The sequence below is a fragment of the Colobus angolensis genome, unplaced genomic scaffold, assembly GCF_000951035.1.
Source record: "Colobus angolensis palliatus isolate OR3802 unplaced genomic scaffold, Cang.pa_1.0 Scaffold58, whole genome shotgun sequence".
Lineage (NCBI taxonomy): Eukaryota > Metazoa > Chordata > Mammalia > Primates > Cercopithecidae > Colobus > Colobus angolensis.
Window position 1 is genome coordinate 385,196 of NW_012119376.1, and position 17,566 is coordinate 402,761.

General features: G+C 37.3%; 1 protein-coding gene across 1 annotated transcript in view; it reads right to left on the reverse strand.

Annotated features, from left to right (window-relative positions):
- The window catches only part of UTRN (utrophin), a 608,259-nt gene that overhangs the window by 371,782 nt on the left and 218,911 nt on the right, over positions 1-17,566 (reverse strand). The window contains exons 34-37 of the mRNA XM_011962010.1: positions 15,895-16,065; positions 4,543-4,722; positions 1,261-1,389; positions 466-636 (exon numbers count right to left, since the gene is read on the reverse strand). Coding sequence (XP_011817400.1) covers positions 466-636; positions 1,261-1,389; positions 4,543-4,722; positions 15,895-16,065 — 651 coding nt within the window. The remainder of the gene's footprint in view (positions 1-465; positions 637-1,260; positions 1,390-4,542; positions 4,723-15,894; positions 16,066-17,566) is intronic.

Sequence of the window (17,566 nt, forward strand, 5' to 3'; positions counted from 1 at the left end):
AAAAAATAAGGACAAATTCCATTCAAAGAAAAAGTGATCGAAAATATTTTAATTTAAAAATTGTTGGCCGGTGCAGTGACTCACGCCTGTAATCCCAGCACTTTGGGAGGCCAAGGCAGGTAGATCACTTGAGGTCAGCAGCTCGAGGTCAGCAGCTCGAGACCAGCCTGGCCAAGTTGGTGAAACCCCATCTCTCCTAAAAAAAAAATACAAAAATTAGCTGGGCGTGGTGGCAGGCGCCTGTAATCCCAGCTACGTGGGAGGCTGAGGCAGGAGAATAGCTTGTGCCTAGAAGGCGGGGGTGACAGTGAGATCTTGCCACTGCACTCCAGCCTGGGCAACAGAGCGAGAAAACAGTAAAATTAAAATAATAAAATAAAAATTGTTTATGTATATACTGTATGACTATCATTTAGATACATACCCATAGGAAAAATGGTTTACTCTAAAAACGTAATTACTCACTTTGGCACTTTTGATATGTTGAGACACCTTTTCAAAGTTCCTATTCAGCTCAGCTAACTTTGGTTCTACAAGCTCCCTGCTTGAGCTTCCACGGGCATTCATCAAAATAAGGGCTTGATCGCGGACATTTTCAACCTGGAGGTTGGCATCATCCAGCTCAGATACTAAACGCTAATTATAAGAAAACACAAAATTATCTCATGGGAAATATCAAACCCAAACATGAGTGTGATGCTTTTACAGAATGAAAGGTAGTTTAAATAAATATCTGGGATCCCCAGTAAGAGATTAAGAGATTTCAGCATAATCAACCAGGCAAGAGCTGTTCACATAGGGCTCATTGGAGAACACAGAGGTAAGCAACTCTCATTGGAGAATACAGAAGTAAGACTCGCTGGAGAACATAGAAGTATGTAAGACATATTGGAGAGTACAGAAGTAAGACAGACTCATTGGAGAATACAAAAGTAAGTAAGATTCACTGGAGAATACAGAAGTAAGCAACACTCAATGGAGAATGCAGAAGTAAGCAAGACTCATTGGCATCTTATGTGAATAGCTTTTACTCTTGTTGATTGTGCTGAAGTCTCTTACTAATCTTTCAATTTCAATTCAAATTTGTCTCTTATTGAGTTTGTCTCTTATTGTCTCAGTTTCTCCCATCAAAATAAATGTTAATGAATCTAATGCTTGGGAGGAATAAGAGCGTAAGTAACTGAGAGCATTACACAAGAGAAAACATGACAACAAAACATTCGACCCCAAAAGTGTTACTGATGTCTCTACGTTTGCCACCTTCACAATTTCTTCCCGTTTACTTGCTGGTTTCTTTTCAATTTCATCCAATAGAGCTTCAGCTTGATACAGCCAGGTACTTATGTGGGCCACATTTCCATCAAATATTTCTAGTTGGTTCTGATGGTTCTACAAAGGAATTAATAAAATGCTTACATAACCATATGAAATATTTAAGACGATAATCTTAAAAGAGATTTAAAAGACCTTCAAAGAGCAAACTGTATCATGAATTTAAAGAAAAGCTTTCATCTTCCTGCAGAGCTCTTCTTCAGTGAATAAATCTCATTCCTAAAAATGCACATCTATCCTGCTTAACACTTCTTCTTTTTTTTTTTTTTTTGAGACAGAGTCTTGCTCTGTCACCCAGGCTGGAGTGCAGTGGCCAGATCTCAGCTCACTGCAAGCTCTGCCTCCAGAGTTCAGGCCATTCTCCTGCCTCAGCCTACCGAGTAGCTGGGACTACAGGCGCTCGCCACCTCGCCCCGCTAGTTTTTTTGTATTTTTTAGTAGAGACGGGGTTTCAGCATGTTAGCCAGGATGGTCTCGATCTCCTGACCTCATGATCCGCCCGTCTCGGCCTCCCAAAGTGCTGGGATTACAGGCTTGAGCCACTGCGCCCGGCCAACACTTCTTAAATTTATCTGATTTAGACCTCAGCACAATAAAAAGTTGAAGTAGAATAAAAGGTGAAAGTTTCTTTTTCAATTTCAATGCAAGTTCATCTCTTATTCCTCATTCTTATATTACAACTGATCTCATTTGCCCTCCTCAATCTTTTTTTTTTTTTTTTTTAAGATGGAATCTTGCTCTGTTGCCAGGCTGCAGTACGGTGGTGCAATCTGTGCAATCTCGACTCATTGCAATCTCCACCTCCCGGGTTCAAGCGATTCTCCTGCCTCAGCCTCCTGAGTAGCTGGGACTGCAGGTGTGCACCACCACCCCTTGCTAATTTTTGTATTTTTAGTAGAGACAGGGTTTCACCATGTTGGCCAGGATGGTCTTGATCTCTTGACCTCGTGACCCACCCACCTCAGCCTCCCAAAGTGCTGGGATGACAGGTGTGCACCCGCACCTGGCCCATATTTTTTAAACACTCACTTACGGAATAATTTTTTTAAATGATGAAAATATGAATTGAAAAAAAGATTCTGTTTGCTCTGCTTAAAGGACAGTGCCTTTGTCTCCTTACCTCTATGTCACCAGCCCTTAATATTACATCTGGCACAGACCACAGCAAGATGTCCTGAAGCAGGACATGAAATGTGCTTGACAGAACAGATTTGAAAACAGAAGCAACAGTTAAGCAGATTATGACTGGGAAAAGCAGTTAATCTAAGGCAAGAAGTTAGAGTGTGACCGAAAAGGGTAAGGAGGCTTATGATGAAATTAACATTTAGCAATTATATGTTGTGGGATAAAAGAAACTGGAAAATGCTTAGACAGTAAAAGTTTTTACAAAGAAAGAAATTATTAATCTAGAATATGAAAAATAGTTGAAAAAAGAAAATGTAGGCTGTGTATGGTGGCTCACGCCTGTTATCCAGTACTTTGGGAGGTCCTGATGGGAGGATCACTTGACCTCAGGAATTCAAGACCAGCCTGGACAACATGGTGAAACCCCATCTCTAAAAACAAATAGAAAAATTAGCCAGGTGTGGTGGCACATGCCTGTAGTCCCAGCTACACGCAAGGCTGAGGTGGAAGGATCACCTGAGCCTGGGGAGGTCGAGGTTGTAGTGACCCGTGATCATACCACTGCACTCCAGCATGGGTGACAGAGTGACAGCCAGCCTCAAAAAAAAAAAAAAAGTGAACAAATAAGAGACATAAAAATAAAAGAAAACAAACTTGCACTTGTGCCCCTGAATTTAAAATAAACATTAAAAAAAAGAAAATGTGAACTAATAGATGATATGAGAAAATATCAACAGTGATCTGGATCCTAAGTAGGAAGAACTGATGACCACCAGACTTGTTTACCCCTTTCAAGCAGGTAAATCAAATGTTCTAACAGCATTAGAAAGATACTGCTTGAATGGAGAGTTTGAAAGGTATAGACAGAAGAATACAGAAATAAGGGCCATGAGAATGTGAAATAAAGCTAGTAATTAAAAATTAATATATAAAATATTTAATGAGCATATTCTATGAGCCAAGAATCTCATATTCACTATTATATTCAATATTTAACAACTCTGTTAGGTATATACTTTTGTTCTCATTCTCTATATATGGAAATTTAAGCTTAGTAACATTAAGTAACTTAGCTAAGGTTAAACAGATAATAAGTCATGGACTGTGGATATAAATCTGTTAGAGATCAAGAGCAAACTCCATGCTCTTCACTGTCCTACACATCCTGATGAATTTAAATAAATATTCAAACACACAATAATGTATGCTTGATGTCTCTATCCATTAGCTAGTAATTCTATAAATTTGATAAAAGTCCTATCTCAGGTATTTCAGAATTAAAAAAATATATATTTTTAATTATATATATTTTATTAGAATTTCAGAATTTAAAAATATATATATAAATAACAATGCCTTCCTCAGCAGGGGAGGGTGGGGTGGCCATATATTCACAGTTAGTATCATAGGAACGTAAAAACACTATAAAAATTAAATGACTATTTCCATGAGATAATTTACAGAGTAGTGGCATAACCAAAGACTAACACATATATAATATTTAATAATTATAATTATAGCAAAATCTAAAATTGGTTGTTTTGGTTATTTAATTGGTTATTTAAGAGCACTACATGTTTAAGGCTCATAACCAATCATTGCAAAACTGTATGAGACAGATACAATAATGTCCATTTTACAAATTAAAGAATTGAGGTTTAGAGAATGTTTAAGTAACTTGACCAATGTTACCGAGCTAGTAGTGAAAAATTTTACATAGGCCATCAGATGCTAGAGCCTGTGCTCTTAACCAGTATGCCATTATTCAAACACTATAAAGATTATATATAAAAATAGCTTCTGATAGTATGAAAATTAAATACAATATGAAATCATTAAAATGAAACAAATAAGGTGCATTTACTAAAATATGAAAGTACCTAATTCCATGTAGATCATGAATATTTTAGAAACATTGTTTTTCAAAGAAAAAACAAAACCTAGTCTAATGAAATTAATTCACAAGCAAAATATTACTGTGACACACAGTAAATAGGACTTGAAATTTAATCAAAGTTGTACTCATTTCAAAAATAACTAGAAGAGAGGAGAAGATATCATAATTAACTTTTTCCTGAGACATACCATCAAGGTATTGCACCAATCTTCAGTCCAAGTACGAACTCGGCTCCACCCAGCATTAAGGACGCAGAGCTTCTCTTCTAAAATAGGCTCGCTGCCCTCAATTAAGTTTTGCAGGGCAGCACTACTCTCTGTGATGGTATTTAAATCAACTTTTCTCTTTTCCAGACCCTTCAGAACATTCTAGAAAATAAAAACACCAAGACATACTTGATCCTTCAGAATATTACAAAAGTGTATACAACCTTAAATTATTAAAAACTTTTCTGCCACATATACAAAGTAATCCATGACTCCCTAATTTACAATGACAAAGTTTACAAAATTCCTAAACTTATTAACATAGTGAGAATTTTTAAGTTCCAAATGAAAAACAAAATGTGTAATTCAGCAAATACCAATGAGTGTTAATGCACTCAGCTCTGGGAAAGCAATTATTTCATTTATTTAAATATAAATCCATTTATTACATACGAATGCCAATTACCTTCATCATCACTCTAAATGTAAAGGCACAATTTCATTTTCAGTAACTACAAGCTGGCAAAGCAGAAGGATCCTAGAACTCAAAACTTAAAAAAATTCACAATGCATTTATCACCTAGATTACCAAAGGAAACTATCAATGTGTACTATAGGTACTTGCAAGGGTAATATTTTATAGCTGGCTGATTTCACATATAATATCTCAAATAAACATTACAAAAAAAACATTTCATATAAGTAATTCACAAGAGAACAGCAAGTCGAAGCTTTGGTCTTACAACTGTCATAAGTGCAAAGATAATACTCTGGATAGTATGATGATAAAGTGATTGGCACATTCATAAGTTTCACCAGGCAAAATGTATAGTCACAGAATTATAGAGAGAGTACGAGCTCCACAATTAAAACTACAAAGCTCTTTCAGTCAAAAAGCATATGCATGTATCTACCCTACTGCTACTATTAATGATCATTTTTTAAATCAACATTTAAACCAATAATTTTAAGGAACTCAAGTTTATATTTATACATTAAATCACACCTTGGAAAGCATACCAATTACAAATTCACAAGTGAGTCCAGGTGTAAACATTCACTTGGCCATGTCAATTACTGGTATATTTATGAAGGAACTGAAATACAACTTTCCAATGTTCTTTTCTAGTGGAGGGGGTGGGGGAATAAAGGATACCCAATAGCCATGCTCTCAACAATTATTAATAAGAATCTTTCATTTCTTCAGTGGGTATATACTGATTGACTAGAGTAGCGTTTAAGAACTATAAAAAAAAATGAACTACAAGTAATTACATCTAAATAGTACACATCTTTTTTATAGTAAAAAAGATTACATTGAAAATAGTGATATTTAAGTTATGGAATAAAAACAATATTCAGAAATGAAAATATTATTTAAGTTTTGCATTGAAAATAATTTTACATAATATTTAAGTGCAAAAACATCAAAATGCTGTGAAATCTGCATGTTTCTTAAATATGAAAAGACAATAATAAAAAGATGGTGGTTATGTTATTAATACATACTAATTTTTCATTTGATTTACTCTAATGAAGAGAATGTGCTGTGGATTTGTGTCTTGTATATATCATCATTATTTCAATTCTGAAATAAGATTAAATGGAAACTTAAGAGCATATTATTCCAAAAGAAACAAATTTTTCATTGCTTTCAGTCTTTACCTAAAAAAGCTATGAGAATCAGCTGAAAACGAATTGAATTTATAAGTACAAGACCGTGGATGTTTAAAAATTAAGTATATAAAATCAGTATCACCTATGTACCAACAATAAGCACTCTGTAAAAAAAGGAAAAGTATATTTTTACATAGCAATAAAAATAGATATGTAGGAATAAACTGTGCATACATGAATAATATTTGTAAAGAAAAAAATCAAAACATTATGTAGGAATGTGAAAGAATTTGGGAGAAAAATGAGAACGTATGTTACCAAATAGAATTAATATAACAAACATAGCAATTCTGCACTAAACAAATGTATGAATTTAAGGCAATTCAAATCAAAATTTCCAGTAGAATTTAAGAATTTAACAATAAAAATTCTAAAGTTCATATAGGATACCTACCAAAAATAAAGCATAAAGAGAGGGAATCCATTAACTGCAGTTAAAATTTACTATAAAACATGGCTAAACACTCTAAACACTGGTACATTTCACAGGGTCAGATCAGTGGAGCAGAAAACAATGAAAGGAAACAGGAAAATAAGAATATATGAACTTAGCATGTCAAATCCGTGGGGACAAGGTTAATTACTCAACCAATAGTGCTGAGATAATTGGTTATCCTTTTGGAAAGAAGGTTAGAGCCTTACCTCATGAAATATACCATAAATTCCCTAAATTCCAGAAAGACTAATGCATTAAAGATAAAAAGATGAAACTATGAAAGAGCTAGTAGGGGAGGTAGCTGGCAAGATGGCCAAATAGGAACAGCTCCAGTCTGCAGCTCCCAGCAAGACCACCACAGAACGCAGGTGATTTCTGCATTTCCAACTGAGGTACTTGGTTCATCTCACTGGAACTGGTTAGACAGTGGGTTCAGTCCATGGAGGGTGTCACTTCACCAGGGAAGCACAAGGGGTTGGGGAACTCCCTCCCCTGGCCAAGGGAAGCCATGAGGGACTGTGCTGTGAGGGACGGTGCTATCCAGCCAAGACATTACACTTTTCCCAAGGTCTTTGCAACCCACAGACCCAGAGATTCCCTCAGGTGCCTACACCACTAGGGCCCTGGGTTTCAAGCACAAAACTGGGTGGCCGATTGGGGAGACACTGAGCTAGCTGCAGCAGTTTTTTTTTCATACCCCAGTGGCGCCTGGAACATCAGCAAGACAGAACCGTTCATGCCCCGGGAAAGGAGACTGAAGCCAGGGAGCTAAGTGGTCTAGCTCAGCAGATCCCACCCCCATGGAGCCCAGCAAGCTAAGATCCAATGGCTGGAAATTCCTGCTGCCAGCACAGCAGTCTGAAGTCAACTTGGAATGCTGGAGCTTGGTGGGGAGAGGGACATCCACCATTACTGAGGCTTGAGTAGGCAGTCTCCCCTCACAGTGTAAACAAAGCCTCCTGAAAGTTCAAACTGGGCAGAACTCACCACAGCTCAGAAAAGCTGCTGTAGCCAGACTGTCTCTCTAGATTCCTACTCTCTGGGCAGGGCATCTCTGAAAGAAGGGCAGCAGCCCCAGCTAGGGCTTATAGATAAAATTCCCATTTTCCTGGGACAGAGCACCTGGGGGAAAGGACAGCTGTGGGCACAGCTTCAGCAGACTTAAATGTTCCTGCCTGCTGGCTCTGAAGAGAGCAGCAGATCTCCCAGCATAGCACTTGAGCTCTGCTAAGGGACAGACTGCTTCCTCAAGTGGGTCCCTGACTCCCGTGCCTCCTGACTGGGAGACACTGCCCAGCAGGGGTCAACAGACACCTAATACAGGAGAGCTCCAGCTGGTATCTGGCCAGTACTCCTCTGGAATGAAGCTTCCAGATGAAGGAGCAGGGAGCAATCTTTGCTGTTCTGCATCTTCCAATGCTGATACCCAGGAAAACAGGGTCTGGAGTGGACCTCCAGCAAAGTTCAGCAGGCCTGCAATGGAGGGACCTGACTGTTAGAAGGAAAAATAACAAACAGAAATCAACAACATTAGCATCAACACAAAGAATGGCCATGCAAAAACCCCATTCAAAGGTCACCAACATCAAAGATCAAAGGTAGATAAATCCACAAAGATGAGGAAAAACCAGCTCAAAAATGCTGAAAATTCCAAAAACCAGGATGCCTCTCCTTCTGCAAAGAATCAGAACTCCTTGCCAGCAAGGGAACAAAACTGGATGGAGAATGAGTTTGATGAATTGACAGAAGTAGGCTTCAGAAAGTGGGTAATAACAAACTCCTCCAAGCTAAAGGAGCATGTTCTAACCCAATGCAAAAAAGCTAAGAACCTTGATAAAAGGTTACAGAAACTGCTAACTAGAATAACCAATTTAGAGAAGAATATAAATGACCTGATGAAGCTGAAAAACACAGCACGAGAACTTTGTGAAGCATACACAAGTATCAATAGCTGAATCAATCAAGTGGGAAGAAAGGACATCAGAGATTGAAGGTCAACTTAATAAAATGAAGTGTGAAGATAAGATTAGAGAAAAAGGAATGAAAATGAACAAACAAAGCCTCCAAAACATATGAGACTATGTGAAAAGACCAAACCTACATCTGATTGGTGTACCCAAAAGTGACAAGGAGAATGGAACCAAGTTGGAAAACACACTTCAAGATATTATCCAGGAGAACTTCCCCAACCTAGCAAGACAGGCCAACAATCAACTTCAGGAAATACAGAGAACACCACAAAGATACTCCTTGAGAAGAGCAACTCCAAGACACACAATCATCAGACTTACCAAGGTTGAAATGAAGGAAAAAATGTTAAGGACAGCCAGAGAGAAAGGTCAGGTTACCCACAAAGAGAAGCCCATCAAACTCGCAGCAGATGTCTTTGCAGAAAACCTACAAGCCAGAAGAGAATGGGGGCCAACATTCAACATTCTTAAAGAAAAGAATTTTCAACCCAAAATTTCATATTCAGCTGATCTAAACTTCATAAGCAAAGGAGAAATAAAATCCTTTACAGACAAGCAAATGCTGAAATACTTTGTCACTACTAGGCCTGCCTCATAAGAAGGAAGGAAGTGCTAAATACGGAAATGAAAAACAAGTACCAGCCACTGCAAAAACATACCAAAATGTAAAGACCATGGACACTATGAAGAAACTGCATCAACTAATGGGCAAAATAACCAGCTAACATCATAATGACAGGATCGAATTCATACATAACAATATTAACCTTAAATGTAAATGGGCTAAATGCCCCAATTAAAAGACACAGAGGGCTAAACTGGTAAAGAGCCAAGACCCATCAGAATGCTATATTCAGGAGACCCATTTCTTGTGCAAAGATACACATAGGCTCAAAATAAAGGGATGGAGGAATATTTACCAAACAAATGGAAAGCAAAAAAAAAAAAAAAAAAAAAAATGCAGGACTTGTAATCCTAGTCTCTAATAAAACAGACTTTAAACCAACAAAGATCAAAAAAGACAAAGAAGGGCATTACATAATGGTAAAGGGATCAATGCAACAAGAAGAGCTATCCTAAATATATAAGCACCCGATATAGGAGCACCCAGATTCATAAAGCAAGTTCTTAGAGACCTACAAAGAGACTTAGACTTCCACACAATAATAGGAGGAGACTTTAACACCCAACTGTCAATATTAGATAGATCAGTGAGACAGAAAACTAAAAAGAATATTCAGGACTTGAACTCAGCTCTAGACCAAGTGGACCTAATAGACATCTACAGAACTCCCCACCCCAAATCAACAGAATATACATTCTTCTCAGTACCACATCACACTTATCCTAAAATTGACCACATAATTGGAAGTAAAACACTCCTCAGCAAATGCAAAAGAACAAAAATCATCACAAACAGTCTCTCAGTACACAGCACAATCAAATTAGAACTCAGGATTAAGAAACTCACTCAAAACTGCACAACTGCATGGAAACTGCACAACCTGCTCCTGAATGACTTCTGGGTAAATAACAAGATTAAGGCAAAAACAAATAAATTCCTTGAAACCAATAGGAACAAAGACACAACATAACAGAATCTCTGGGACACAGCTAAAGTAGTATTTAGAGGGAAATTTATAGCATTAGCTGCCCACATGAGAAAGCTAGAAAGATCTAAAATCAACACCCTAATATCACAATTAAAAGAAGTAGAGAAGCAAGAGCAAACAAATTCAAAAGTTAGCAGAAGACAAGAAATAAGTAAGAGCAGAGCAGAACTGAAGGAGACACAGACACAAAAAAACCCTTAAAAAAAAATCAATGAACTCAGGAGCTGGTTTTTTGAAAAGATTAACAAAATAGATAAGCCATTAGCCAGACTAATAAAGTAGAAAAGAGAGAAGAATCAAATAGACACACACACACAAAAAAGAAAGGGGATATCACCTAAGATCCCACAGAAATAAAAACTACCATCACAGAATTCTATAAGCACCTCTATAAAAATGAACTAGAAAATGTAGAAGAAATGGGTAAATTCCTGGACACATACACCCTCACAAGACTAAACCAGGAAGAATTTGAATCGTTGAATAGACAAACAACAAGTTCTGAAATTGAGGCAGTAACTAATAGCCTACCAACCAACAAAAGCCCAGGATCAGATGGATTCACAGCTGAATTCTACCACAGGTACAGAAAGGAGCTAGTACCATTCCTTCTGAAACTATTCCAAACAATAGAAAAAGAGGGACTCCTCCCTGACTCATTTTATGAGGCCAGCATCATCCTGATGCCAAAACCTGGCAGAGACACCACAGAAAAACAGAAAATTTGAGGCCAGTATCCCTGATGAACATCAATGCGATAATCCTCAATAACATACTGGCAAACCAAATCCAGCAGCATATCAAAAAGCATATCCAACACAATCAAGTCGGCTTCATCTCTGGTATGCAAGGCTAGTTCAACGCAAATCAATTAACATAATCCACATGCAAATCAATAAATGTAATCCATCACATAAGCAGAACCAATGACACAAACCACATGATTATCTCAATAGATGCAGAAAAGGCCTTTAATAAAATTCAACACTCCTTAATGCTAAAAAACACTCAATAAATTAGGTATTGATTGAACATATCTCAAAATATTAAGAGCTATTTATGACAAACCCACAGCCAATATCATATTGAATGGGCAAAAGCTGAAAGCATTCCTTTTGAAAACCGGCACAAGACAAAGATGCCCTCTCTCACCACTGCTATTTACACAGTATTGGAAGTTTTGACCAGGGCAATCAGGCAAGGGAAAGAAATAAAGGGTATTCAAACAGGAAGAGAAAAAGTCAAATTGTCTTGGTTTGCAGATGACATGATTATATATTTAGAAAACCCCATTGTCTCAGCCCAAAAACTCCTTAAGTTGATAACCAATTTCAGCAAAGTCTCAGGATACAAAATCAATGTGCAAAAATCACAAGCATTCCTATACACCAATAACAGAGAAACAGAAAGCCAAATCATGAGTGAACTCCCATTCACAATTGCTACAAAGAGAATTATATAGCTAGGAATCCAACTTACAAGGGATGTGAAGGACCTCTTCAAGGAGAACTACAAACCACTGCTCAAAGAAATAAGAGAGGACACAAACAAATGGAAAAGCATTCCATGCTAATGGATAGGAAGAATCAATATCGTGAAAATGGCCATACTGCCCAAAGTAATTTTCAGATTCAATGCTATTCTCATCAAGCTACCATCGAATTTCTTCACAGAAGTAGAAACCAACTACTTTAAATTTCATATGGAACTAAAAAGAGTCCATATAGCCAAGACAATTCTAAGCAAAAAGAACAAAGCTGGAGGCATCACGCTACCTGACTTCAAACTACACTATCAGGCTACAGTAACCAAAACAGCATAGTACTGGTAACAAAACAGATATATAGACCAATGGAACAGAACAGAAGCCTCAGAAATAACACCACACATCTATAACTCACTGATCTTTGACAAACCTGACAAAAACAAGCAATGGGGAAAGGATTCCCTATTTAATAAAAGGTATTGGGAAAACAGGCTGGCCATAAGGAGAAAACTGCAACTGGACCCCTTCCTTACACCTTATACAAAAATTAACTCAAGATGGATTAAAGACTTAAATGGCAACACCATTCAGGACACCGGCATGAGCAAAGACTTCATGATTAAAACACCAAAAGCAAAGGCAACAAAAGCCAAAATTGACAAATAAGATCTATAAACGAAAGAGCTTTTGCAGAGCAAAAGAAAGTACCATCATAGTGAACAGGCAACCTAGAGAATGGGAGAACGTTTTTGCAATCTATCCATCTGACAAAGGGCTAATATCCAGAATGTACGAAGAACTTCAACAAATTTACAAGAAAAAAACAAACAACCCCATCAAAAATTAGATGAAGGATATGAACAGGCACTTCTCAAAAGAAGACATTTATGTGGCCAACAAACATATGAAAAAAAGTTCATCATCACTGGTCATTAGAGAAGTGCAAATCAAAACCACAATGAGATACCACCTCATGCCAGGTAGAATGGTGATCATTAAAAAGTCAAGAAGCAACAGATGCTGGAGAGGATGTGGAGAAATAGGAATGCTTTTACACTGTTGGTGGGAGTGTAAATTAGTTCAACCATTGTGGGAGACAGTGTGGTGATCCCTCAAGGATCTAGAACCAGAAATACCACTTGACCCAGAAATCCCATTACTGGGTATATACCCGAAGGATTATAAATCATTCTACTCTAAGGACATGCACACGTATGTTTATTGCAGCACTATTCACAATAGCAAAGACTTGGAACCAATCCAAATGCCCATCTATGTTAGACTGGATAAAGAAAATGTGGCACATATATACCACAGGATACTATGTAGCCATTATGTAGCCATTAAAAATGTGAGTTCATGTCCTTTGCAGGGACCTGGATGAAGTTGGAAACCATCATCCTCAGCAAACTAACATAGGAACAGAAAACCAAACACCACATGTTCTCACTCATAAGTGGGAGTTGAACAATGACAACACATGGACACAGGGAGGTGAACGTCACACACTGGGGCCTGTCAGGGGGTGGGGGGTTAGGGGAGGGATAGCATTAGGAGAAATACCTAATGTAGATGACGGGTTGACAAGTGCAGCAAACGACCATGGCATATGTATTACCTATGTAACAAACCTGCACGTTCCGCACATGTATCCCAGAACTTAAAGTATAACAATTAAAAAAAAAAAAAAGAGCTAGTGGAAAAAAATAAGTAAATAATTAAATGCACCTGGAGTAGAAGTGGTCTTTCTAAGCACTAAAGGCAGAAATAATGAAGAAAAAGATGGATTTTGTTGATTAAAAAATATTCAGAAGGGTTTACTTTCTTTCCAAAGAAGAAAGCTTAAAAAAACAAAAAAGGAAGCTATAGTAATAAAACAATTTTTTTGCAATCAAACACAACTCACTAAGCATTGATAATCAGAACAGATAAAAAGTTCCAAATTAAAAGACCAATTTGGTGATTTTAAAAAATGGTCAGAATTAGAGGAAAAAGCAGTATTTTTAAAGGAGCTATAGAAGACTTATAAACTAGTGAAAAAATGTTCTAATTAAATAACCAAAACATGACGTTAAGTAGAAATTCTCATTCTCAGGTGGTGGGTGCATGATTTCTGAAGGACAATTGCATAATTTGTATCAGACTTAAAAATGGATATATTCGTGTCCCTTGACCAATAATTTTAGGGTTAAGAATTTATCCTCAGGAAATAATTATGAATGCATGCTATGGTTTAGTATATTCATCACAGCATTATCTATAACAGAGAAAATGGTAATAATTTAAATGGACATAAATAGAGAAATGAGAGAATAAAAACATTAAGAATGAAATACTACACATATCTTTAATATGCTATACAAAAACAAGTATAGGTAAAGAAAAATGTTAAAGATGTAAGTTTTTAAAAGAAGGTCAATAAATGCTAGTTACAACAAAATTTATTTTTAAATACATGCTTTTGCATGTGCACATCGATATGTGCCCCAAAAAATGAAAAAAATAACAGTATTGTCTAAGTATAGGTGATTTTTGCTTCTTTTTTTTTATTACACTAGGCAAATTTCATTCAAATATCTTCTATTACTTATGTTACTAATAAAAAGGTAATTATTTTCAAAGTGTACTGCACGAGGAAGATAATATTTCCTTGAAAAACTTAAATTTAACAAAAATAAAGTTTGGTGTCTTTGTTTTGCATTCATCCACAACACACCGATGACTTGCAATGTTCATTTCCATCATACATTCCTTTCTTCACTTCCGTCACACTCACACAGCTCATGGCATGATCACGCTGTTCATGAGCTTTTTTCTAAACTGAGAATAGTCTTTCCAGTGTCTACTATCTTAACTTTCCCCCATCTGTCATCTCCATAGAACATTCAAAGTAAGCAGGAGTTGTATCATCCCACAACCTCTCAGCGCCTTCTCCTCAAGGCCCACAGCAAACATGTGTAGAGCTGTAGAGGATGTGAAACTGATACTTGTGGCTTTATATCAACATCAGTATTGATTGATTATAAATGATCACAGTATTGATAATTTATAATCAGCATTTCCCACTAGTATACTTGCTTCTTTCTCAGGAAAGAGTTAGGAAAACAGAATGCCTTGTTAAAAGAACTACTCATGTTCCATTCAATTCGTTGTCTACTGCAAATAATTTGTCTACTGCAGAAGCCAGAACCGGCAAATCAACTTTCTAATCTCTGTGATTTCAAAGTATAGAGCTAAAGAAAACTCATGTAATGATTTTTTAAAATTCTATTCCTATGTTCTTTACATCTGTAAGTTTGCAATAGAAAGGTTAGTTATTGGTTTTAAAATGTTATTGAAGAAGAATTAAAGTCAGCACAATTCTTTGTAAATACTCTGTAAATATGTGTCATTGATTTTGAAGATGGCGAATTAGGCTTTTAAGTACTATATTAACATAATACCTATAAAGGCCTTGATGATCCATGAATGTAATGCTTTTGGAATCAAGATAAAAATATCTTATTGAATGAACTGTTTTACAAATAATCCTATTAAAAAATGGGCAAAGAAAATGAATAGACACTTCACTAAAGACATACTAGCAGCCCACAACACATGAAAAAAAATACTACACAGCCATAAAAAAGAATGAAATTTCCTCTGCAGCAACATGGATGCAGCTGGAGGCCATTATCCTAAGTAAATTAATGCAGGAATGGAAAATCAAATGCCACATGTTCTCACTTACAAGTGGGTGCTAAACATTGGGTATGCACGGCCATAAAGATGGGAACGATAGACAATGGGGACTAGCAGAGGGGAGAGAAACAGAGGGAGGCATCAGCTGAAAAACTACCTAGTGGGTACTATGCTTACTACCTGGGTGATGGAATCATTCATACCCTAAACCTCAGCATCACACAATATGTCCATGTAACAGACCTATACATGTACCCCTTAATCTAAAAGTAGAAATTATAAACAAAATAAAATATAATCATTGTTTTAAAAATATGTTTTCTTAGGACAGAGAAGTGGATAAACAATGCAAAAAAAGAAAACGCTAGATTTAACATGAAATGGAGGGTCATGGTATCCACCCAGATCGCCCAGAACAAATGTCACATTACACTGGCATCATGCTGGTGTTTCATCTGAACTGCAACTTACTTTAGCCCAGGAAATTTCTGTATCCAAGTCACCAAGCAGACCTTCTGAAGTGGACTTCTGCACCAATTCAGCTTCAGTGGCAGAAAGCCACTCAGAGAGAGAAGCAGCCTCTTTCTTCATTTTCCGGGCCAACTGTGATGCTCTTTCCAGATCCTGTTTTCCTTCTGTCACCTGAGACGGAGAGAGAGACAGGGTGAGACTGAGCGTGAGACGGGAATGAACATAAATGGGAATGAATCAGGATGTTAACTAAAGATGCAAACTGATTCATATATAACCCCCAAGACATACATAACCTTTGTCTGTAGCACCTTAGAATCCTCTAAGCTTGCATTTCTGCAAGGAGGCAATATACTGTAGTAGTTAAGGGCCAGGCAATCCTAGGTTTTCATCTTAGCTCTATCATTAATTTCCTAAGTGACATTTGTAGAGATGTAGCCCTCAAAATATTGGTATGAGGATGGGCGCAGTGGCTCATGCCTATAATCTCAGCACTTTGGGAGGCTGAGGCAGGCAAATCTCTTGAGTCCAAGAGTTTGAGACCAGCCTGGGAAACATGACAAGACCTTGTCTCTACAAAAAATACAAAAAATTATCTAGTGTGGTGGTGTGTGCCTGTAGTTCCAGCTACTCAGAAGGCTGAGGTGGGAGAATCGCTTGAGCCCTAGAGGCCGGGGCTGCAGTGAGGCGTGATCCTGCCACTGCACTCCAGCCTGGTCAACAGAGGAAGACCCCATCTCAAAAAAAAAGAAAAGAAAGACTGTTATGAGTATTAAGTGAGAAAAACACACATAACAAGGGCTGAAACAAAGTTAAAAATCACTAAATAGTATCTATTATAATTTTGAACAGACAATATCTTAGAATCCTCTCCACAAAGGAGTTTGTTTAAAAAATACTGTATTATAGCAATCTGAGGGGAAAATGTCACCACTTTCACAATTACATGTTTTATAATTAACCAAATAAACTTAAAATACAGTACATTACTATGCACCCTAAACCTTATTAATATTTCGCTCTTATTGTTGTTGACAGAAAGCAAATGAACTTAACTAACATTTACCAAGCTCTTAATGCAGCTTCTGTGTTGTGCTAAGGAATCTTACACATGTATGCAATAAAAATTCACAAAATCTCTTTCTACTTTATGGATAACGAAAACAAAACTTAACGAGGTTAAGACCGGCAGGGCGCACTTTGGGAGGCTGAGGCAGGCAGATCACAATGTCAGGAGTTCGAGACCAGCCTGACCAACATGGTGAAACCCCGCCTCTACTAAAAATACAAAAATTATCCAAATGTGGGGGCGCATGCCTATAATCGCAGCTACTCAGGAGGCTGAGGCAGTAGAACTGCTTAAACCAGGGAGTCAGAGGTTGCAGTGAGCCGAGATTGTGCCAGTGCACTCCAGTCTGGCAACAGAGTGAGATTCTATCTCAAAAAAAAAAAAAAAAAAAAAACTCTGTTAAGGCCAAGGTCAGGGTGGTACAATCTTTGGATTGAGCCATGCCATTCTGGCTTCTACCTCCATCACTCCTCAGACACTGCCCTTGCTAAGTTCAATACTGACCCCATGGCAACTGATCCCCTGGCTTCCCAGACCTAGCACTCGCCTGTGTGCCTACCACTTCTTGCTACTTACGTTAGCTTCTTTTGCAAGCTCATCTTC